Below are 23,777 nucleotides of genomic sequence, written 5' to 3'. Positions count from 1 at the left end.
CCTCATTTTTCGATTGCTTTCAGCGGGAGCCATTCCAGATCGATAAATGTGTAGAGCTCAATTCAGAGTGACACACATATCAACCCGGCTTGAAAATTCCTACAATATTTTCACAAAGTCACAAGAATCCATTTTGTCATGGTCAAGCCACTGGATGCCCCGTCCAATCACAGGGCAGCACAGTTCAACCAACCAAAACAAACATGGAGACGGATGTAGTTTTCTCAATTGCTTTCAGCAAGAGCAAACTGCTTATACAGATAGATACATTTAATGCCATACAGTGGAACTTTTGAGGCAAAGCAATAGCCTCTCTAGCATCTCTAGGGGAAAATCTGTTGGCAAAATTAGATACAGAATCTTTAATGGGGAAAAAAAAAAAAAAAGCATTTGGCCAAAGAATGAACAGATAAATAACTTAAATTTATTTGTTTAACAATAAGTGGAGTTAATGTGATTAACTGAGATTCAGAAGCTAGACCACACCTCAACCTCCTCTCCAGCCAACCACAGCTCATCTCAACCACGCCTTCAATTACCCAGAAGCCCTATTTATATGGCCATCCCGACAACACAGTCTGTGTCAGCTCTCTCGACCCCCTCCCTCCCAACCTGTGTCTCTTGTCCATCCTTCAGTTTGCAGACATCATCTTTAAGTAGGGGGAGTTCTGAATCAGCTGGGTGATCATTTTGGATTGGAGACAGCGCCTGCACCCTGAGTCTCCCTCCAGCCATCATATCTATCCACCGTCAATAAAGATCTTTATTGTATTCCATTGTTGTAGCATGGTGCTTGCTAGTGAATGTAATATAATGTAATAGCACTAAACAGTGTCCTGTACCTTCCTGTATCTCCAGAGCTGGTTGCCCTTCATACCGTGGCAGTCATACAGGGTCACGGGGCTGTTGTGGGACACAGCATCAAAACAGACCTTCTTTGTGTGCATGGGGTCTCCAACACGGATATCCTCCCTCCAGCCGAACGTGAACACCTGTGAAACATCAACCAACATTTAAGGGCCAGTATTTTCTGATCTATTTCCTCATCACAAACAGAGTGGAGTTGTGTTTTGTTTCATTCACACATGCTTAATACACAACTCCTGCATAGGCTGAGTTCTTCTCTAACATTGAAAACAGTCTTCCACCTCGTGATGTCATGTGGTAATACCAGAAGTGCTCCATTGTGTTTTTTAAACTCCATATACCTTCACTAGAATCATTTGTATCAAAATTCCCAATTTAGAGACATTTAGTAGACAATTTCAGCACTGGAAATGCCAATCTGTACTGAACTAAAACTAAAAGGTAGGTAAAACTTCATGACATTACAAGATGGAACAGAGCATTTTGAGCTTTAGATGCAGATAGACCAATAATGCAGGGTTACTTAAACATGTGTGAATGAAACAAAACAACTCCAGGTATGGTTTTGAGGCAGTAACAACAATCTAACATGGCTTTCTTTGTGGATTTTTTTCTTTTTGTTTACTAAAATTGTATCCCCACCAGGCCAAGTGTAAAATCTCCTGTGGAACATTACTGGAAAAACAGAAAACACAAGGGAAAACTATATTTCCATTAGAACACAAGACAAAATAACTTTTTCAGTATCTTTATAAAGCCTTCAACTAAATAAAGAAAACTGTTATTTTACCATTCACTCAACCTGCAGGGATCTAAGTTCCAAAGTTTATTCATACAATAAACTAATGATTGCGGTTTTCCTGGGGCCCAGTTTGTGCACCTACCCACACATCTGCTTAAATAAATGACCTGTCCAGTTAGCCCTGCTGTAATAAACCTCCCTGTGATACAGGGCCTCAGGGCTCACCTCACATCACACAACACACAACAATGCATCTGCAGATTACAATTAAAGTGTCACCAATGCTGCAACAAATAAACAAAACAGAACGTTCAATCTGAAGGTAGGAGAACATTACACTTAAATAATACACTGTAGTTAGTTTCAGTGTAGTGACCTATTTGGATGAGTGGCGAAACATATTAACTCAAAAAACTCAGTTCTTTGCTTTAGGTATGGACCCAGCCTGAGGGATTACAAAGACATTTTGATTAGGGACAATATATTGGGTGGATAGATGGACTTTTTTGCATCGCAGCTATTTGCCTTAAATCTTCTGCACAGGTCGATATTTTGTTTTGGTCCATCTGCTGCAAAAGAAAGTTTTATATACGAAAAGATAATAGCACAAAATGGGCACAAAAGCAGCACAAAATGGGCACAAAAGCAGCACAAAATGGGTTTGGGATGGGTTTGTAGTAAATAAAAATTGCACAAACAAAGGAAAAAAAAAAAAAAAAAATCCAATATTGGCCCTATATATTGGCCCAAAAATGTCGGCAGAGTTCATCTGCCACTGGGTTCTCTGGATTCTAAACAATCGGTATCAGCAGTGGCCATTAAAAAACCCATATTGGTCAATCTCTAATCTCAATATCAATAATAAGAATATATTTTTGCAATCTAATGAAAATGTGTTAAATATGCCTCTAACTGTTTTGGCTGAAGGTCAAGTATTCCCAAAAAGGGAATAGGTGTACTGTAAAATCTATCTAAAAAAATACCTTTGTACCCTACACTACACGTTTCTTTTGTTTCACTTTCCTCAGCGCACTGCTTCTGTCAAGTAGCGTTTATTAAAAATGATATACTGAAGATTTTTGCATTTCCAAAAGTGAATGCAATCTTATAAATTTTTCAATACATCTCCCATCTCTACCGGTGTTTACCAATCGTGAATTTGTTATGAACCCTTGTGAGGATCAGCAGCCTTGACTTGAATTCTTTGCGTTCACTTTAGTTTGGCCTAGTGAGAGTGCATACCAAGTTTCTAGTTTTTCTTGGAATTCAGAAATGTTCACAGACTTGACTTAAGCAGAGAAAATCGAGGTAGAAAGCTGATGTTCCAAACCTGTCCGTGTCCCCAACCCGTCTCTCCTCTGCCCTTCACACAGGTGTCCAGGCGGATGGGGCTCCCGGAGACAAAGTGTTTACTCTCCAAACACAGCCCACTCGCAGCATTACGGATCTATGACAATAAACATTACATGAAAATACACATTAAAGGGCCTGTATTACACTATTTTCTGTTGTTTCCTCATGAAAAACATACTTGGAATGGTTTCATTCACACATGTTTAACAACCAAATCCTACATATTTAGGCTGATTTCTCTCAAACGGAAAACACTCTGTTCCACCTTGTGATGTTATCTGGTAATCCAGCAAGTGCTCCACTGTTTTTAAACTCCATACACCTTCATTAGAATCATTTGGATCATTTCAGACTTGGAATTACCAATCTCATCTGAAGTAAAAGGTAAAAGGCAGCTGTTAAATTGAAAACTATGCTGTCTACGATTCATGGCATCCCAAGGTGGAGCTTTGTAGATGTAGATCAGGGGTCTCCAACCTTTTTCCTCCAGTGAGCTACCTTTACAAAATAAAAATGCCAGAGGCCTACTCATATTAGCGGCCACAAGAAATTGAGATGATTATAAGAAAGAGGGCGAGCCTTGGGGTACAGTTAGATGCCTACAAACATAAACCATTGTCAATTTATTAGTGCACAAAGTTGGGCTTCAAAATTACATGTTGACAATAGTAATAGGCATGTCATTAACCACACTTCGGATATTCAGCACAATGGTAGAATTCCAAAATCCCTTGGCAAGCTACTTGGAAGGGGGCGGAGAGCTATTGGTAGCTCCTGAGCTACAGGTTGGAGACCCCTAGTGTAATCTAATAATAAAGCATTACTCAAATATGTGAGAATGAAACAAACCCAACTCCAGGTCTGTTTTTGTGGAGATAATGTTCTGATAAGGCTTGAAGGTCACAAGTTTATTTTGCATAACATTTGCATAACTTTATATTTTTTAACATTTCTAACAATAGCATACCACTTTTTCCATATTCTTGTCTTGAAATAATATAAATAAGTATATCAACAAAAAGAACACTGTTTCTCAAACTCGGGTACAGGTACCATTGATAGTTGGTCCTTTTTTGGAACTACTTCAATTATGGTGCAGTGCAGGGGTGGGCAAAACTTTTTACACATCTCCCAACATGGTCCAAAGATCGATCAGTAGATTTCTATGAATATCGCACTAGTCTAGCTATGCAACTTCTAATGAAAAATCTCCTCTCTTTTGCTACTTTACATGTTTTGAGGATTTGGTGATGGACAGGAGCTCCATGGCAACGCTTGACAATTTCTGAGTCAGCTTTTCTTTTGCTCAGAATTTATGACAGAAAAGCACAGTTGTAAACAGGTAGTATATAGTATGAGTTCTGTTTCAGACAAGCTTTCTGGTGTAAAAAGTTTGAGAACTATCGATTCTGAGTAGATAAACCCGTACCTCTCCCCAGGCGGCAGCAGGGGGCTCCACTGGGGGGTAGTGCTTGGGCAGGTCCCAGGCCACTTCCTTCATGAACCATTTGAAGCTTTTACAGTTGAGTTTGGCTCTGAGCTCCTTCTGCGCCGTCATGTCTCCGGCCGACAGGTGTCTGTACTCAGGGCGACGCTGGTAAATATACTCTGCGTATTCGTCCATCCACACCTCAGCCACACGCTTCAGGTTCTACAAAAAACAAAGCAAATAAGTCATAATATTATCCTCTGCACCCACATACTGACTCACACCTTTTGTTTTATTTAAGGCCAAAAGTAGATCTTAAAAAGGCTGCAGAGAAAGGAGGAAAATGACTAAAACAAGTTTATTAGAACTTTTCCACAAACACCAAACAAGGAAAGCTAAAAAACAACATTGTATTCTTCGACTTTGACAAACTTTATTAATCCTAAAGGGAAATTATTGAACACAGTAACTCAGACATCACAATATAATCTAATAACAAAATATCCTTGAGAATAAATCCAAAATCAGTTGGAAACACAGCAAGCGACTAGTGTCAAATAAGGTATAGATACAAAAGTAAAATAAAATATAGAAATATAGTAATACAAAATATATCTGAGCTATATACTATATATAAGAGGTGGGTAAGGAGGAACAGTGCAAAGATGAAACAGTGATTGACATAACAGAAGGTTATCTATAATGTATATGGGATATTCATATATTGATATGCTGTAAAATATCCATATATTTAATCTGCAATATGTTATTAAAGAAGAAATAGTATGCTTTTTTGGCATTAAACTGCAATATTGATCTAAAACTGTATAATAATGGAAAAGGGTTCACTGACTTCTTTCAAAGCTGAAGAGAACAACAGCAGAATGGCCCACCTGTTCCTAGTGGCATTTTACTGTAATAAACAACAGATTTTCATTTAATATGTTTTTAAATGTTGAAAAAATAACTTGGAGTTGAGGTCTAAACAAGTTTTCTTCAAAAGTGCACTATGTGACTTTTTGGTTGGGGCTATGTCACCTGTTTCTTTCTATGTATATGTCACTGCTCTGCCTGAAATGTTCCACAGTATGACATTAAAACGTTTTACCTGACATTTATTCTATTACAGGTGGTTTATAGCTCAAATACAGCTAGAAAAACAGGCATTATGACTATGAGTGGGGTTGACTCTCCATAGATCTGACCTGTAACTTGGTCTGGTTTAGTTTCCATGATGATAGAAAGGTTTAATGCCATACACTGTGAAACATTCCAGACAAAGCAATAACATCTCAATGAACAAAAGCATCTGACGGTCTCTCTACCAGAAAAGTTACACAATGCACCTTTAAATAAACTGCCAAAGTATGCCAATATATTAGTAGTTTGACTGTGACTGCCCTAGTATCTGGTGTTAAACAGTGCTGAATATTGAAGGGACACAGTGAATTAGCAGCAGCAGAGTGAAGGCAGAGCTCGAGGTGAGAGCTGTGTCTTTTGGCCTGGAGCGAAGTCTGGCTCTGTGCGCTGGGTTCAGTCACTCAGAGCTCCAGGGAATCTCACTTTATCTCCAAGAAATGTGCTCTGAAAATATCGGTCTGAAACACTGTGAGCTGCTGGTGTAAAACGCTATAATACTGGGAATTATAACTAGTCTGGAAATGGGTGTGACGGTGGGGTAGAGAGTTCACTATGCAAAACTGACTTTTTTATTGAAAATATGAAGTTAAGGTGGTGCAATTAATCAGATTTAGAATTGTAATTTCAGTTACATTCAGTTTCTGTTATTTCAATTGAACATCAGATCAGAATGATATGAGCATTCATTCTACCACTCAAAATAAGTATAAGTTTAAGTACAGAAAACCTAAAATTGTGCACCACTTTCTTCCATTTTATAAAGAAGTTTAAATGTTTAACTGTGGGCAGATACATGAATTATGATGTTTAGTTTGCACTACAGTACTTTGTTGTACTGTTACTGATTTGTTTGTTTCCTCTTGCTGTATTTATGAAGATGAACTGGTGTCAAGATGACGCTCTGACAAAGGAATAAAGGGTAAAGGCATAATAAGCTCAAGCCTCAGCCTACACCTTTTCAGTCTATGAATATACCTGTGCCCGAAATAAATGAAATAAATGAATCAATCAATCAATCCCTGTAGGTGCTGCTCTGTCTGGGGCTTTATTAGACTTTAATTTGTGCTTTATTTTAACACAATCTAAACATAAAAACTGGCTTAGCTGGAACTACAATACATGAATTTTTCTTGAGTTTTCTGACAATCTTAAAAGATTTTTGTCTGTGTTTGCTATTGTGTGCACTGTGTCACCATGGTAACTCCTAAACATTTCACCATTACAGATAAATGTAGAACTCCCCTGAGTGTGATGTAACTGCAAATCATTGTTTTTTGTTCTAATTGTTTTCTAGATACTGAGGTTATATTTATTTGAAGTTTATTTTATGTGTAACACCCTATTTTCTGTATGTCAATCATTTGAACTTATTTTATATTTTACTTTTTTTACTCATTGCTTTATAAAATGTCGGATAAACTATTAACACATGTCTATGTTCTTAAATGGTGATAAATTGTGTGAGACTCACGCGGGCCAGACTGACTCCTCCTGGGACCTTATATGGGACGTACTTCCTGTAGATGTGTCCCACTCTGGAACAGGGGATGTCCTCCATTCGGCCTCCGCACATCCAAACCTGCAACGGGACAGAGGACATTAGAATAACAGTCCAGTGGTACGTGGATTCTGCTGCAATTCAATAATTTCCAGTTTTTAAGAGGCAGTTTTATTCATATTTTGAGCTCTTTCAGTCCTCGTCCTTGCTGAAAAGGTGTAGGCAGTTAGACCTGGGATAATCCTGTTTTAGACCTGGATTAGATCTGGTGGTCCTCAGAAGACCAAATATTTTCTGGTGTGTGCAGAATTTGGTGTGAGAATTTTGAGAACCACTGCAGATTGCACTGATTAGACCAGCGGCCCCCCAACCCAAAGGTCAGAGGATTGATTTAATTTTGCTATTTTTTTTGCCTCATGCTGCTTGTGTTTAAAGGAAATGAATGCTATTTTTAGTCTCTGCACTGGTATTAGGGCCAAGTATCATTAAGAAGTTGCCGATAGTACATAATACATACATAGGCCACAATACGATACATATCTCGATACAGCACACTTTTGATTTGATACGATATATTTCAAAACGATTCGATACGGTTCAGTAAAAATAGTGGCTAAATCAGGGCTGTAGTACTAAAAGTCTTTGTTAAACCACTTCTTGTGCGAAGTGAATATGAAAAACGCCCATTTTACTCATCAAAACAGTGAAAATGTCAAATGTGTTGCATAAACAAGTTTCCTTCCTCCAAACAAGCAACAAAATTGTAGCACTGTAACAAAATAATTTAGTAAACTATACCAAAAAATACTCTTGCCGATATATTGATACAACAGCCCATGATATAGGCACTGTATCATCACTTAAACTATACTATATATTTCGACATTTTTACACACCCCTATCTGGTATCGATTGATATTGGCTATCGGCACAAAGAAAGTATCGCCATCGGTATCAGAACAAAAAAGCTGTGCATGTGGAGTGAATGAATGATGCAATGTAAAGCGCTTAGGGTTGAAAGGCGCTATATATTCATCAAATTTGTTTATTATAATTAATACTAGTCCGTATTGTTATTCATATTAACATAATAGTACTTTCTGTACATTGCACAAACAAAAACGGTCCAAAACAATATTCAGCTCCACAGTAATGTATAAATAGAAAGCGCTGGTATAAACAGCAGCTAAAGCTAATTCATGTTTGGTTTTCGCATCGTCGCCAACCCAGACTCCTTGGTGACTGGATGCACTTTGGCTACTTATTTACTTCCTAATTAAATAATACTCTTAAGTCTCCCTTTTCACCAGCAGTGGATTTTATCGTGGCAGTTAATTTAATGCAATGTCCTGTAACGCATTTATTCTTCTTGTCGAAAATTTATTTGCAAACATTCAGCGTTCCCCATCTCAGGAGAGAAGCGTAAAACCGAAGAGGCAGCGGAGGGGAAAACAACCTCTACTAAATTAGATCTAGTAGTGAATTTTTATTAATAGGAAACGGCTTGAATCACATGGCAAGTCCCTGTACGCCCAATCAAAATACGCTCCCCTCGCTCTTTATTCACTCAAAGCAGGATTCGATTATAACAACAGTCCTTCAGCGTTGTTAGCATGCACCGCGTGTCCTACCCAGTTATGGACGCTCTATACAATAACTCATGTAGAAAAAAAAATAGACAAGGGCCTAATCTAATAAGGTTTTGGTTGTGGAATGATGAATGCAGACTCAACAGAGCATGGCCGGATCACACAAGAGCGGAAAGAACCACCAACAGCAACAAGTGCCCAGAGTGCAGAAATACAGGGGAATACAGGGAGAGAGATGAACAGAAAGGGAGGGAGAGAGCGAGAGCGAGGGAGCGAGGGAGCGAGGGAGCAAGGGAGCGAGAGAAAGGAAAGGGGAGAGGGAGCAGAGGGTGGCTTTATACGGCTGAGTGGACTGAATGAAACATACTCAAAGCAGGCTGCTGCTACTGACTGCACAGAGAGGGAAACTACACTAAAATATTTCCACTATCATGGAAATATATGTAGTTTGAATGGAAAATATTCTTAAAATGAACTGCATGTAGCTTGCGTTCTCAAAGTTTTGAAAAGGCAGAACAATCACAACTGAACCTTAATGCTCTTGAAAGCTGAGAGCCTCCAGAATCCCCTCACTGAGCTGCACTAGCACTGATAATGATTGGCTGTGGGTGCTGAGGTTGAGGCAGTGAGGACTCAGATCAGAGAGAGGCATTTTAGGTTTAAACCAATTGGATTTTAGACATTTGGCAACACAAATGAGAAACTCATGGGAGGCTCATTCTGCTTTTTGAGTGTATAATTGTCTTGTGGACTAAGACATGAAATTATAACACAAGCAACTTTGCCATCATGTCCACTGTCTTTATAACTGATAATAAATCAGCTCTACCATTATTGTACCTTGTATATGGCGCATAGATCGTATATATGACACAGTGGGCATAGCTAAAATGTTTGCTGCCGTCTGCCAAATAGGAAGTTCGCCAGGAGGCTCTTCTGGCTCATTCTGACACTGGCTCCAATTGACTTCCATTGGGATCTTGTCGCCCCCCCCCTCTCTGTAACTGCTGCAGTGAGTCTCGTCATTTCGGTCTTAAAATGTTCGTATTAACCCGATCTACATGATCCAGAATTATTTTTTTTACTATTTTGTCCATCAAAAAAGTCCTATTCATAACATAGAGCCTGACTTCAGATTCGCTCCTGTAACCGTTAGCATTGTGAGCCTCATTTGAGCGGCGCTGAACGGTATGGGTGACGTCAAACTCGCTTAGTCCACTTCTTTTAAACAGTCTATCGTATGGAGACAAAGTTTAACAAGTCATGTTTATCAGATTAAAATTTAAATCTTACATGCAGTTTCATATTAAGGTATACTGTGTAATTTGTTCACTTGTCCTCATGGAGATATAATTTCTTTGCTTAAGTGTACCAGAGTATGACGTTGAACTCAATCTATCTCCATTAGGCAAACATTTGACAGAAAGCTACCACACACATAAACAATGCATGTTTTACCAAGGTTTTGAACAACAAATATCTGCAATAGCATAAATGCAATATGGATATGTTTAATTGTTTAAATCATTGTTTTGAAGATATACTAAATTGGAATTTGTGTAGATAATTTTACAATGGATGTCTTAAAACAATAGTAGATTTAAAATAACATAATAGTGACACATGCAGTTGTTAGCTCTTCTTCCCGTTTTGCCTGTAATGACTTCCTGTGGGACTGTTTGCATACCTTGAATGAGATCTCGTACTGCTCTCCTCCCCAGATCTCCAGACCGGTGTCATACCCACCCAGCTCCCAGAACCACTTCCTGTCCACAGCAAACAGCCCTCCAGCCATCACCGGAGACCTACACACAGGAGCACACATTATAATGCATTTAAAACACAGAATAGAGTGGAGTGGCTGAATAATGCAATTTCAGTGTAAGGCATACTATAGGTAGGATTGTCCTAATATAACACACTGATATTGGCAAAAGTTCTTATAGGGCCATTTTTCAGGTATCTCCATTTGCAAATACTCAAACCAATTCACTAAACTGATACCAAGCTGTATAGGGATGGGACAATTCTCAAAAAAAATAAAAAATAAAAAAATAGTTTGATTCTGGTATTCAGTTCGATTCTGTGTTGAGTTCAATTCTTTCGTGTCTCTCCATGCACAGTGTTTTGGCCAAGCCTGGGGTCCTTTCTTAGATCCAGAAAGTAAACAGTTCAGTAGAGGCTTAGTGCTGCTATAGTCTAACAGAGATGAGTTTCATCTTTCAGTCACTTTTTATTTTATGGTGTTAGACTCAGAAAACCGCTGTGGGCTTCTACCCTGTGTTTTTAAAGTTTAATTCATATGTTAATACGCCCTGTAATTAATTTCTGTGTTCCTTGACATGCTGTGTATGTTTTTGGACTTTGGAGTGTCAATGAGGTTGGGATATGATGTCAATGGTGAATGTATATGGGACAGATAAGGGGTGTGTCTCCAACCTTTAGCATCTGCCAGTCTGTTATGGGACACGTGTTGGGACAAAAGTGCTGTGTATTTTTCCATAAAGATGTTAACTCAACAGTTATGCTGGTATAAAAGGCACCCAGTGTTTCTGTGCATCAGTGGGGGAACGCCGACCGCGTTGTCGAAGGACGACTGACGCACTGAGAGACGCCGCGTAGGCAAAATCATGCTGAATCAACTTGAATCTTGAGACCTGTATCTGCCTGACTCAAATAGAGACATGTGAGACCTGTTCTAACTCTCCAAGCCTCTTTCTTAACATCCTCTGTTCAGGCTGCCTCCAGGAGAAGCTGACACCGCTTTTTGGCTTTATGCATGACTGTCAAAAGTGCTTGTAATTCACACGCCACTCACGTTACCGTGATCCTCAATATGACTTAGTAAATAACCCATTTAAACATTATTATGTCTTATAACATGTTTAGTGGCAAAAAGAGGAGAGGAATGCACGTTTTTTATCAGAGGGATGAGAGGGGCTAGTGCTGGGAACAAGGCAAAAACACACAGATACACACACGAGAGAGTGAAGAGGAGCAGATACCTTTAGCCATCAAAATAAATACATGCAGAAAACTGAAAGATTTGCTCGTGATATTTATGTCTAATAGGCTTTCAGTAGCAGATTATGAACAATGGGTTCACACAGTTTTTATTTTATTTTTTTATTGATTGTAACCTAAACCATTAAACAAAATATTTATTCATAGAGGCCCACTGCTACGAGTCTGGCAGCCTATTTTTAATTTCATTTAGAAAGTTACTAATTAGTTTTATTATGAGTTTATTTTAGATATCAACAGCAGGAACACAAAATGTGATGATTTATTGTTCATTCTAACAAAAGTTCTAAGCATTAATAACAATGACTTTATTTTATAATTCAGTTTTAATTGTATATTTTGTGTTTTAAGATAATAATTAATGTTAATTTAAATAAGTTATCAAAATCAAAAAGAAAATCAGGAGTCCAAAATCTAAAGTTTAATCGACTCGTGACTTAAGTGAATCGTCCCACTGCTAATGTTGTGTTCTGAGCCATTGTATAGTGAAGTGATATATGACCATTTTAATGAGCAAAATACATTTTAACAAAAGTTATTCTTTGTAAAACCACTGCCTGCAAAAACCTAATATGAAATGCATTTTATCATCACAGTGAATATGTCAAATGTATTGCATAAACACATTTTATAGCACTGTCACTAGAGCGATATATTACATCCGCACACAATATCCACTGCATAAACAATTTTGACATTCTAGCGCAGACCTAATGTAATTCAGTTACTATTATTATTATTATTATTATTTTTAACATTACAAACTCGAACATATATAACTGGTGCACTTTATGCATGTTTACTGTTCTTCAGTGCTGAGATGCATAAACTCTTTGCTCTTTGCTCTGCCCTGTTAAAGTTGTGAGTTGGGCTAAGAAACTCATAGTGGTGAAGAATCAGCATATTAGAATATGTTAGGAAAGTGAAAAATGAGACTGGACCACAGCCAACACATTAAAATGTAATATCGCTAATTTTCAGAGTTTGAAAACAGTAATAACCTGGTAATTAATGGATTTTTAAATCAAATTCATTCCTCCACAATCTGAACTCCAAATCTCATGGTTTATTACCACAGGCTTACAAGTACAATTTTCTTTGACACATCTCCTCTGCTCCTGTGCTACTGCTAAATGCTGCTAAACTCATGTGCTGGTGTCTCAGGTCTTTCTCATGTTTGATCACTGGAAGAGAAGCCCTTTCCACCAAAAACTTCCTGCTCACAGAGTGGATTTAATGAGAGACTGTAGACCTCAAGGAGCCAAAAGACCCTCACTGTACTCAAAAAAACTACACAAATTTGTCTTTTCAGAACTTTTTAACATGCTATAATTGTTTTCTTTTTCATTTACAGTACCCACTCCAGGTTGTATTCATAATGATTCATTCATGGCTGACTAATATTTCTTCCCTGGTATTAGACGTCATTACTCCAAAAAAAAAATATGAGATTTCACCAATTCCTGATACACACTCACTGCTCTGTACTCACTTTGTGTTGTGAAGTGATTCTTGTGAGCTTCCGGCTATCTCAAAAAACATACCCGGGTAGTTGTATTTTGCTTCATTCGCACATGTTTGATTTATTTATTATTTATTACTAGTCTGTCTACATCTCCAAAGCTCAAAATGCTCTTTTCTACCTTGTGATGGCCTTTGGTGATAGTTTTCCAGTTGTTAGCTTTAATTTCAATTAGTTGCAATTCCAGGTCTGAAATCCAATCCAATTGATTCAGTTAAAGGTGTATGGAGTTCAAAAACTTAGTGGAGCACTTCCTGTATGACCACATGACATTATAAAGTGGGAGTGTTTTCTGTGTGAGAGAAGAACTGAGCCTAAATATGCAGAATTTGTGAATTAAACAAAACACAACTCCAGGTATGTTTGTGATGAGGATTCAGCAGATTCAGATGGTGTTACATCAATATTTCTAAAATATAATGATCCATGGGTGTAATAGGTTATAACTAGCGGGCAAAAGTATGTGTAGCCAGGCAGGCGCCACCTAGTGCCTCTGCTCAATTTCATTTGTCTCCAGCAACTAGGTCAGGAATCAAAATCCACTAGACGGTTTGCAAAAACCCCAGAAATGCGAGTTCGGGCACCAGTCAATCAGTGAAGAGCCATATATTCAGTGTTGTCAACGATTCCTGAGATTGAGGATTTAAAGGCGAAATAAAGAAAATGTTTGGTGAGATTCATCAAGGGGAAAGATGTTATTGCCCTTCTTTCTATGGGATTTAGGAAAAGCTTAATATAACAACTAGCCCCGTAACTGGCACATTACATACATGACTACCAAATAGCAGCAATTGGTTAAATGATAAAAAGTACCTGCCTACCGTCGAGCGAACAAATCCTAATGCTGTGAGGTCAGACGTTTTCTACAAAGTGAAACCGGCTGATGAATCAGGCTAAAGTATGTGTTTTTTTAAACTAATAAATCAACCAAAATACTGGCAGGTATTAATCAACTTCTATGAATCAGCATAGGCCATGAAAAATACTTTAAAAGTCAAAACCCTCTACAGTTACAGAATCTACACAAATTATGCAAATAACTAAACTAGAGAAGACAATTTATCTTTATATTTTTACTTTGAATTCAAACATTTTTCCTTTTTGCAGTGTGTCTCCCTGTCTTCCCAGCATGCATTTCCCCCCTGTGCCAATGTCAGCACGACAGAAAATGGAAATCTTTGGGTCTAAATTGGATTTGGGCTGATGGAGGCCAGGGGCTGGGACAGAGGAGCGCCCTAATTCACTGAAGTAGCATTGATTTGGATGGTTGGTCACTTGGTTTCTTCTTTGTTAGCGTCTTATCTCGCGGCGGGTCGTGCTTTCTACTGTATCTCAAACGCTTCAATAGTCCCACAAGTCTGCTCACTTATTTCAATTATCTGAAGCAAGACTGTGTAGTACATTTTTCACTATAATCACAGCGGCAATCCTAATTCTGACAATTATTTCTCAAGGATTTCTCTCACCATTTTGATGTAAAAATAATCAGGACTTACAACTTAGTCAGATAATTTTAAAATCGGTAGAGGAAATGTAATTTTACTTGACTGAACTGACTGATTAAAATTAATTGAAGAAACTCATAATATGTTAAGGCTTCAAGCTGATGTTTATTACACAAAATGGGGTAAATCGTCTAAATATCGTAAAGTAGTTTAGTTGATGGTGATGAACACATTCCTAAAACAAAGATGTCCATATTCTCACTCACTCAAAAGGCTCACTGGGGTCGTCCTGCTGTAGCTCTGATGGGATGGGGATGCGTTTGTAGTACATCTCCCAGTCAAACGCTCCCCTCATGGCGTCTCCGGCCTGAGTCTCGTAGCCAAAGTTATCGTGGTCAATGACGTCAATCATGGGGCACACAATGGTTTTTCTGTTTGTGGCAATACGATCTGAAAAAAAAAAAAAAAAGGTTCAGACAATGTCATGAGAAATACACAAACATATTTTTGTACGGTGTAGCATTTTTGAGGAAGGGTCTCCATGGAGAAATTGTTTTTTATGTCGATATATAGGCATTTATTCAATCAAATCTAGTTTTATTGCTAAGAACACCCTGAAAAACATGCATTCTAGGATACATCAGACGAGTAGCATTGCCCGGTGTCTTCATCTGATTGTCTCCATGGGGATGGTACTGTTTTCCACAGTATCTATCTACATGAGTTTTTCAATTTTGCTATACCTTCAAAAATACTTGTAAATAGTCATATTTTTATATACCGTATTTTTCGGACTTTAAAGTGCTCCAAATTATAATGTTGAATTCTCTTGTCTATTTTCATACATAAGGCGCACTGGAATATAAGGCATATTAAGTGAAACAAACAGGCAACACTTGAGACTGATCCCTTAGAGTCCAGGCATCCACGATCCATTGGCAGATCGTGGCGTACTGTAACTTGCCCGGTGTTGCCTCCCTGTCTTGGTGAATGTGTATTATGAATGTGGATGGATAATTTAAGTTAGTTTTTTAATTTCCTATGAGAAGGACTCAAATATACATTGAGTAATAATGTGTTTAATACAGCTTCACACACATTTGCTTAAATTTTAGAGAAACAAAACTTAAAACTACTGATTTTGTTTTACCTTGCTCAAATAAATAATAATAAAAAAAATAAAAACCTGGCTAATTTGCATAATCTATAAGCGGTGTGGCTTCGTAGTTTACCAAAGTTGTACTAAAATATTTTGACAGATTTTTGAGTGCTGTTTACCACATAAAAATAGGTCAGTATGCACAACCAGAATTAATACATAGGGCACATCAGATCATAAGGTGCACTGTCGACTTTTGAGAAAATTCAAGGATTTTAAGTGTGCCTTAAAGTCCGAAAAATACAGTATCTCTTTTCCATGTTCAAGGCACTCAAAGCACTTTTACTTCATGCACAAACAATCATACACCAGTGTACAAAGACACTGGGGGCGAGGTGGAGGTGGGTTAAGTGTCTTGCCCAAGGACACAATAACAGCATTTATCTATGGGAGCTGGAATCACACTGCCAAATTTTGGATCAGTGGATAGTCTACAAACTGATCTACTATCGCCCACTTGTACTTGAATAAATGTAAGAAAGGTAGGTTTAACGCCATACATTACAGGCAAAGCAACAACATCTCCACAGAGACAAGCATGTTGCACCATGAAATGTTACATGGTGCACCTTTAAATAATTTCAAACTTGAAGCTGTGACTATCAAAGTAGCAACCTACTGTGAAACCTACTTTGAGCAAGATTGTGGTCTGGCGGATTCAAACAGGTCCAAGTACTGCACTGTGGATAATGATAGTCTTGCATTGTTAATACCACTCTATCCTGTGCAACCCTCCCAGACACAGGGCTTATATGGAGAGCACTTCCATATCACAGTCTTATTTCCACATCTCCAGCGTTCTGCCCTAAACCTCAAACTCAAGCACCACTCCTGCCAGAGGGTGCTTCAGTGACACTTAAAAATGCTATGGCCTTTTCCCTCACTCAAAAACCGAACACGGCTACATTTGAGAGACACTGTATATTCAAATGGAAGTTCAAATGTGAAAAGCTTAAAATGCATGTGTTTTTTATGTCCTTCCATACTTTGAAGTGAGCTGTTGTGGCTACCTGGCAGGCACAAAAAGCAGTTTTTGAAAATCTTGTATCTGAGCTCAGTTTTTAACATAATTTCTTGGAATTTTAAAGAGGCAGGGTCCGTGGCCTGCTTGTCTCCATGGAAATGTTATGGATTTGTCTAGAATGTTCCACAGTGACAATTAAACCCATCTATCATGAAGGGGACAAGAAGGTTACAGCAATTCAGATCTGTGGAGAGTCGTCCCTATTCACAGAAGGAATTATTGTATTTTTGAGCAATATAAACACCTGTAATGCATAAACGCTAAATGGATATATGTTTAATGTCATACTATTCCAGGTAAAGCCATGACATTGCCATGGAGACGAGCAGGTAGTGGACATTCCCCCAGAAAAGTTGCACAGTGCACCTTTAACCAACTAAGAATTGCAGCTTGTGAAGATCAAAGGATCAAAGTTATGCGCTGTTGGATTGTGTGAAATGATTGTTTGTTTTTCCTGTATCCATGGAGACTGACCAAGAATATCTATCAAATACCTGTAATAAATATTCATCATAGTTTTACAGCAGACAAGTGGGTGTTTATGAAGAAAAGTTATGAGAAAAGTTAAAAAAAATAAATAAAAATGAGTACTAAAAAGGAATCCCTCTATCTATGTAAGCAATACATGGAATTCCAAACAAATGGTGTCTCAAAACTACTTAGATTTAATAATACAATGTTCTAGATAAATTGTAATCATCATTGTAAATATCACCTCAGCCATTACGCCACTTTGCTGCTAATTTAATTATAGGGCTGGAACCAGTTTTTTTCCAAGTAGTTGTTTGTCCTTTTACAGGTATGTTGTATAACCAGCTCTTATAGTAGAAATGAGACCGCTATGTGCTCTCTGCATCTAATTATAAAGCAATTTATCCTCAGTAAACTAGGAACTACGCTGTTAGCATGCTGATGCTTGTTTGCATTATGGTGACGGCAAAACTGCTCTGGCCTCTAATAAAGTAATCACAGTGAAAAATTAATATGGTGCTAGGGATGCATTAAGACAGAGGAATGACTTTGGACAGATGCAAACAGTTTAAATTGAAGTAGTTCAGTAGAGACTGTGGCCGCGTCTCATTTCTCTTTCCTCACTTCCTTCTCCATGATTCCCTCTCCTTGAATCTACAGGAAATGGGTGAGAATGTCCCGCCCACAAAGGAGACAGAGGGAGGAGAGAGGATATAAACTCCTCACTGAGACCAATAAAATTTTATTATTTTCTCTGATGTCATGTTTACTCCTTCCTTCTGTGGTTTTCTTTGGGACACCACTTAATATGACACATTTGGCAAATGAAAAATGGAGGATCGAGGAAAGAGAATTGAGACACGGCCCACGTCAGAGATTGTGTGCTAATCAGTTCATGTACAGTTGTAATACAGAGTTTACTTACAAACACTTTTAGAAAATACCAATCTATTTAATGACATTTGTGCTTGAGTAGCAAGTTGCAGTTCTCTTACCGAGCAGTGGGGGGAGCCAGTTGACGTTGGCCTCACAGTGGGAGTCCAGGAAGGTGATGACTTCTCCTTTTGCTGCAGAGGCTCCGAGTAGTCGAGTCCGGATCAGACCCTCTCTTTTCTTTGTCCTCAGGATACGCACTTTAGGGAAACGCACCATGTACTCCTCCAGTGACCCCTTCAGGTGTTCTGTGGAGAAATAGACAGATAACAAAATAAAAAAAAACAAAAAACAGCTCAATTGTTTATTCTTAGAAAGTCTTGAAATGACAAAACATTCCAATCCATGCAAAAATCTGAAGTTGAAATCAATACATTTTCTTTCATTTATGGTCAAAAATACAGCAATTTATCCTTTATAAGAATTAATACATGTTTTTTTCAGTGTATATCCCTGTGGAGAAGCATGGTATATTGCTTCAGGTGTTCCACAGTATGGCATTAAAATCATCTATCTTGCATGTATTCTATTAGGTCCATTAGGTGTATTCTATTAGGTGTTTTAAATATGTATGTTTTTAATGCATTATAGATAGATTAAAGGTCCTATATTACCTGAAACTGATTCTTATGAGTTTTAAGCCAAGTTAGAATGTTGTTACCTCCTCAAAAACATACCCAGAGTTGGTTGTTGTTTCATTCACACATGTTTGAGTAACTCTTTAGTATTAGTCTGTAAGCGTGTAAAGATATCCAAGTCTCACAATATGATTTCGTCACGGTATGAGCCTCACGGTATGATATTTATTGAGATTTTGTGGGAAAGCTCATGGTATGGTGGGGAGGCTCACGATTAGGGATGTAACAATATCCAAATCTCTCGGTACAATATTTTCACGATATATATCTCATGGTATGATATTTATACAAAACTATTAATATGCTACTTTTTCCTCTTTAAATGTCTTGACAAGACTTAATCCAAAGAACTAATATTTAAAAGTGCTTAGAACTGTTATTTCATCTTGTAGTCTGCACAGAAATGGAGCAAAGTATCATGGTTTTTGTAGTCCCCTCTGTCTTTTTTTTTAGCGATTGCTGCACCATAACTCTTAATTTAAGCAAAGAGATTTATAATTCGATATATTGTGATGATCCAAAATATTATTATGAGAACTTTGATGATATGATATCATGATATTTTGGTTATTGTTACATCCCTATTAGTTTGTCTACATCTCCAAAGCTCATTACCTTGTAATGTCATGAAGTGGTAGTTTTCAAGTTAATGCTACCTTTTACCTTTAGCTCAGTAGAGACTGGCAATCCCAGGTCTGAAATTATTCAAATGATTCTAGTGAAGGTGTATGGAATTTAAAAACACAGTGGAGCACTTCCTGTATAACCACATAATATCACAGTGCGGAGTGTTTTCTGTTTGAGTGAACAGAAACAAAAAAAACAACAACTCCAAGAACATTTGTGATAACATAGACTAGAGAATAGCGCAATATGGGCCCTTTAAGAAATGTTAATGCTTTAAAAACAATCCTTTTACACTCTTTGTGAACATAAACCATTCTTTAGTTATGTACTGAGAGAATAGACACTGCAAAGCCTTTATCTGAAGCAAAAGAAAAGCTTATAGCATTTAAATTGTACATTCATGCCACCAACTCTTTTCAGTTAATTCAGCGGGTTAATTCAGCTTTAGAATTCTGCTCCATTGGCGACATTAAAAATAATTGTGGCTTCTCAATGATCTCCGTGAACAGGGTTGTATAAGAACACGGTGCACTGGTAGAAATAAAGCTTTGAATGTGCAAGAAGAAAGTCTGCTGCTATACTGAAACATCGGGCAAATTAAACCACAAAAAGACCAGCCGTAACAAATGGAGGTAATAAAAAGTGAGATTGTGTGTTTCTTCAAGGATCAAATGTAAAATGAAGTTACTTTAATGTGTAGCGATTACAAGGGACATCTGCCACTGCCTCGTGCCCACAGAAATGAACTGCCACTGGCTATAAATGCAACCAAGTTTTTCTGGCTTCACGGGATGCTCCAAAAACATCTGTATCCAAGATTGCACCCTCGAGACAGAGATACCAATTGTGCAGAAAGAAAAAGATATAAAACTTAAGCTTTTGGATCAGATGGAGAAACGAACAGATGCAACTGCACTCAGGCTTTCTCTGGATAAACATGATTAGAGTGAACGCAAGCTTCTGAGATAATATCATTGGTAGGACTTTCAGAAATAATTTTGAAGCCCAATTTATCACTACATAGACATACTGCGATAAACAAATCATTTTAAAACTACTTTATATCATTGATAGAACAACAATAATGCAAGATAACCCTTGGAATCATTGTTAAATAGACAGTATCATTACGTGGCCTGAGCCACAACAAATAAGAGAATTAAGCAATAATTCCCTTAACCTTTAACAGCTCAAATGTTATTGCATCAAAACAAAAATATGCGAAATCTTCCCACTCCTACAAAGAAACTGTACACACGGTACATTTTAAGCCCCAAAATATATTGTTCCAGCTTTTTTATATTGAACAATAAATCAATATAATAATTATTGTGACAGGCCTAATCACTGGAGGTGCTAACAATCCAAGTCTACATTTTTACATTTTTGTATTATAATTTGAATTGTCACATTGATGGGAAAACAAGCAAACATTCAGTATCAAATAGGATTCAAATTAGAACTAAAAACAGTAAGATTTAGGGAAAAAAGAAGAAATAAAGACACAACATGCACACAGCAACTTTAGTGACTTGGTCTTTGATTGATTATGTAGGTTTAAAGGTGCACTATGTAACTTTTCTAGTGGACTGTCTGCCACCTGCTTCTTGTTTTGTAGATGTTATTGCCTTACTTGGAATGTTTGCAGTACAATATTGAACTCATTATCTCCACTGGTCAGATCTGTGGAGAGTCAGTCCCAGAAGAATGCATGTTTCAAGGCATGTCTTTAGCAATAAACATATCAAATAATATTAACTTACATAGATATGTTTACTACATACCATGGAATATTCTGACAAGCAAGAGAATCTGCCTGGAGACAAGCTTTGTGGTGAAACTTTAAACAGCTGGTACCCCATCTTAAAGCAACACTAACTTTGTAAAGGTGGGACACCACCTGAATGATTCCTCCTTCAGGCCAAATACAAGTCAGATTTTTGGAGATGCAAGCCAGTTCACAGTACATGCATGTTTATCTATATTTTTCAGGGAAATAAAAACACATAAACTGCAAATAAATACATGTAAAAACATTGTCTATTTTTCTATTATTTTTTCTTTCTTTCATTTTTTATTTTTTTTTATATCAAAAGTTACACAGGAGCTTTTAAGATTTAAACAAATTTTCCCAGCCTGTTCTAAACTCCACTCTGACACAATGAGTTTGAAAGGAGCCTGCTCTAACAGAGGACCTCACTGATGGACAGACGTGTGTCAGCCTGTGCTTCAGAAAAGCCCTCGGACACAAATCAATCTTGCTCCAAATGAAGCACTAAATCTCGCAAACACGTCGCTCTGAGCAGGTCGATTGAAAACGCACTGCTCCGTCTTCACATGGACACAGGACCTTAAGGGAACAGGAGGTGAGTGGAGCCAGAACCTGCAGTCAGCTGTGGAGAGGCTATCCCATTCACCTACTTTCTCACAGGTCAAGTTCAAGTTCTAGGATTTAAAGGTGAACATTTTTAACTTTTTGAAAGATGTTATTGCTTTGCCTAGAATGCTCTACAGTATGACATTAACTTATCTCTATAAACACAAGCGGGTGGCAACAGGTCAAATCTGTGGACCACATATGAAGATTACATAATTCCAAGACAACAGGTACTTAGGATTGAACTAAAACATAGGCATACAATTTTATATTTCATTCCTTATTTCTAAATAATATAAACAGGAAAAATTACCTCCTGTTCAAAACTGCAGAGCTGAAGTCCTGCCTCTTCATAGTTTAATTTTACCAGAACAAGCAGTAGACTTTAGTTTTTTGAAAATTATGACTCTGTCTGACACATGAAGGATTAAAAAAATAAATAAAAAAACATAGCCACTTTTCAAATAATTGTACCTATAAACAGAGATGTGGGTGAAGACAGGGAATAGGTGAAAATAGGACTTTTCCAACCACTTAAGCCTTGAATACAAAACAACACAAGCTCAAACATTACTTTTAGTTCAGTAGAGATTGACAATTCCAGGACTGAAATCATCCAAATGATTCTAGTTAAGGTGGATAGAGACTAAAAACACAGTGGAGCACTTCTTGCAGTGCCACATGATATGACAAGATGGAACAGAGTGTTTTCTGTTTGAGGGAAAAGCAAAGGTTTATGAGTTGTTTTTTGTTTCATTCACATGTGTGAATGAAACAAAAAAGCTCCAGCTATGAGGAAACAACATTTTAAAACTGATCAGAAAATAGCGTAATATGGGCCTTTTAATGCCATACTTTGAAACATTGCAGGCTGTGTTTTTGCCTCACAGTACACTCTCTTTTCTGTTGTATTAAATAAACATCTTTGAGTATCTGAATGCTCATGAGCGTCTCTGTAGGTAAGGCTCCACCTGCTGCACGCGCTCTCTGGTTTAGGTTAATGGGGTCTCAGCCTCTCCATGTCCTGGATTCACTCTCTAATAAAGACTAATGTGTTTGCCCACGTCGGCGCCTGCTCATTACAGAGATTTATAGCCGGTAAACCAGAAGAAGCCTCGTTCCCATTTACCGGTACAGACTAAACGCTGGTAATGAGGCGCTATGACCCCCGTGCCCTGTCTCCTAACTCAGATGAGGGAAGTGTCTAATGCCTGGAGAACCGCAGCGATCTCAGGCAGAATGGGTGATTAATGGCTGTATTATTGAGGGGAAAATACGTCCCTTGGGGTGATTGTGACAAGGACCTCATGTTAGAGACAAAATTAAAATGGAACTAGGGATCCCATGTTTCAGAATGACAATGGGAGTGTAGGGTAGTGCATTTTTCCATCTCCCTGCCCACAGCTCTGTACTTGCTTATGGTTACTGCAAGATTCCAGGTTAAGCATGTAGGGTTAAAACATTTGCATAGACACTTAAAAGTTGTACTGTATAACTTTTCTAGTAGATAGCCCACCAGTTACTTGTCTTCATGGATATGCTATTGCTTTACCTCCAGTATTTTTCCAAAATATGGCAACTTTTCAATCTCCATGGAAACTACCAGGAGATGCCACCGGGTCATTTTACAGGTGAGATTTGTGAAGAGCCCACTCACAATAAGAACACATGTTTTTAAAGATATTTTGAGCAATACAAATACACATAATTGAATAAATTAATCTCATATAAGTTCAATACCATAATGCGGGACATTATTGACAAAGCAATAGCATCTGGAATAGTAGTGGGCCCCCAACCTGAAAAGTTACACAGTGCACTTTAAAAAAAGATATATATACTAACAGCGTAAATTATGACAATCCACTCCTTGTTGTTTCACGAATATAAAAATAAACATGCATTTGTCACTTCCTGACAAGATTAGCAAGCAAAAGGG

At 37.8% G+C, this 23,777-nt stretch overlaps 1 protein-coding gene across 1 annotated transcript in view; it reads right to left on the bottom strand.

Moving 5' to 3' along the window:
• LOC110156408 (polypeptide N-acetylgalactosaminyltransferase 10) overlaps positions 1-23,777 on the bottom strand; it is an 82,798-nt gene that overhangs the window by 5,254 nt on the left and 53,767 nt on the right. The window contains exons 5-11 of the mRNA XM_055148522.1: positions 18,259-18,444; positions 14,876-15,059; positions 10,306-10,423; positions 7,003-7,110; positions 4,392-4,613; positions 2,940-3,056; positions 843-992 (exon numbers count right to left, since the gene is read on the bottom strand). Of these exons, the coding sequence (XP_055004497.1) occupies positions 843-992; positions 2,940-3,056; positions 4,392-4,613; positions 7,003-7,110; positions 10,306-10,423; positions 14,876-15,059; positions 18,259-18,444 (1,085 nt within the window). The remainder of the gene's footprint in view (positions 1-842; positions 993-2,939; positions 3,057-4,391; positions 4,614-7,002; positions 7,111-10,305; positions 10,424-14,875; positions 15,060-18,258; positions 18,445-23,777) is intronic.

The sequence above is a fragment of the Boleophthalmus pectinirostris genome, unplaced genomic scaffold, assembly GCF_026225935.1.
Source record: "Boleophthalmus pectinirostris isolate CB_2022bp ecotype Guang Dong unplaced genomic scaffold, ASM2622593v1 HiC_scaffold_12, whole genome shotgun sequence".
In the NCBI taxonomy this organism is placed as follows: domain Eukaryota; kingdom Metazoa; phylum Chordata; class Actinopteri; order Gobiiformes; family Gobiidae; genus Boleophthalmus; species Boleophthalmus pectinirostris.
This window is presented reverse-complemented; position numbering and strand designations above follow the sequence as displayed.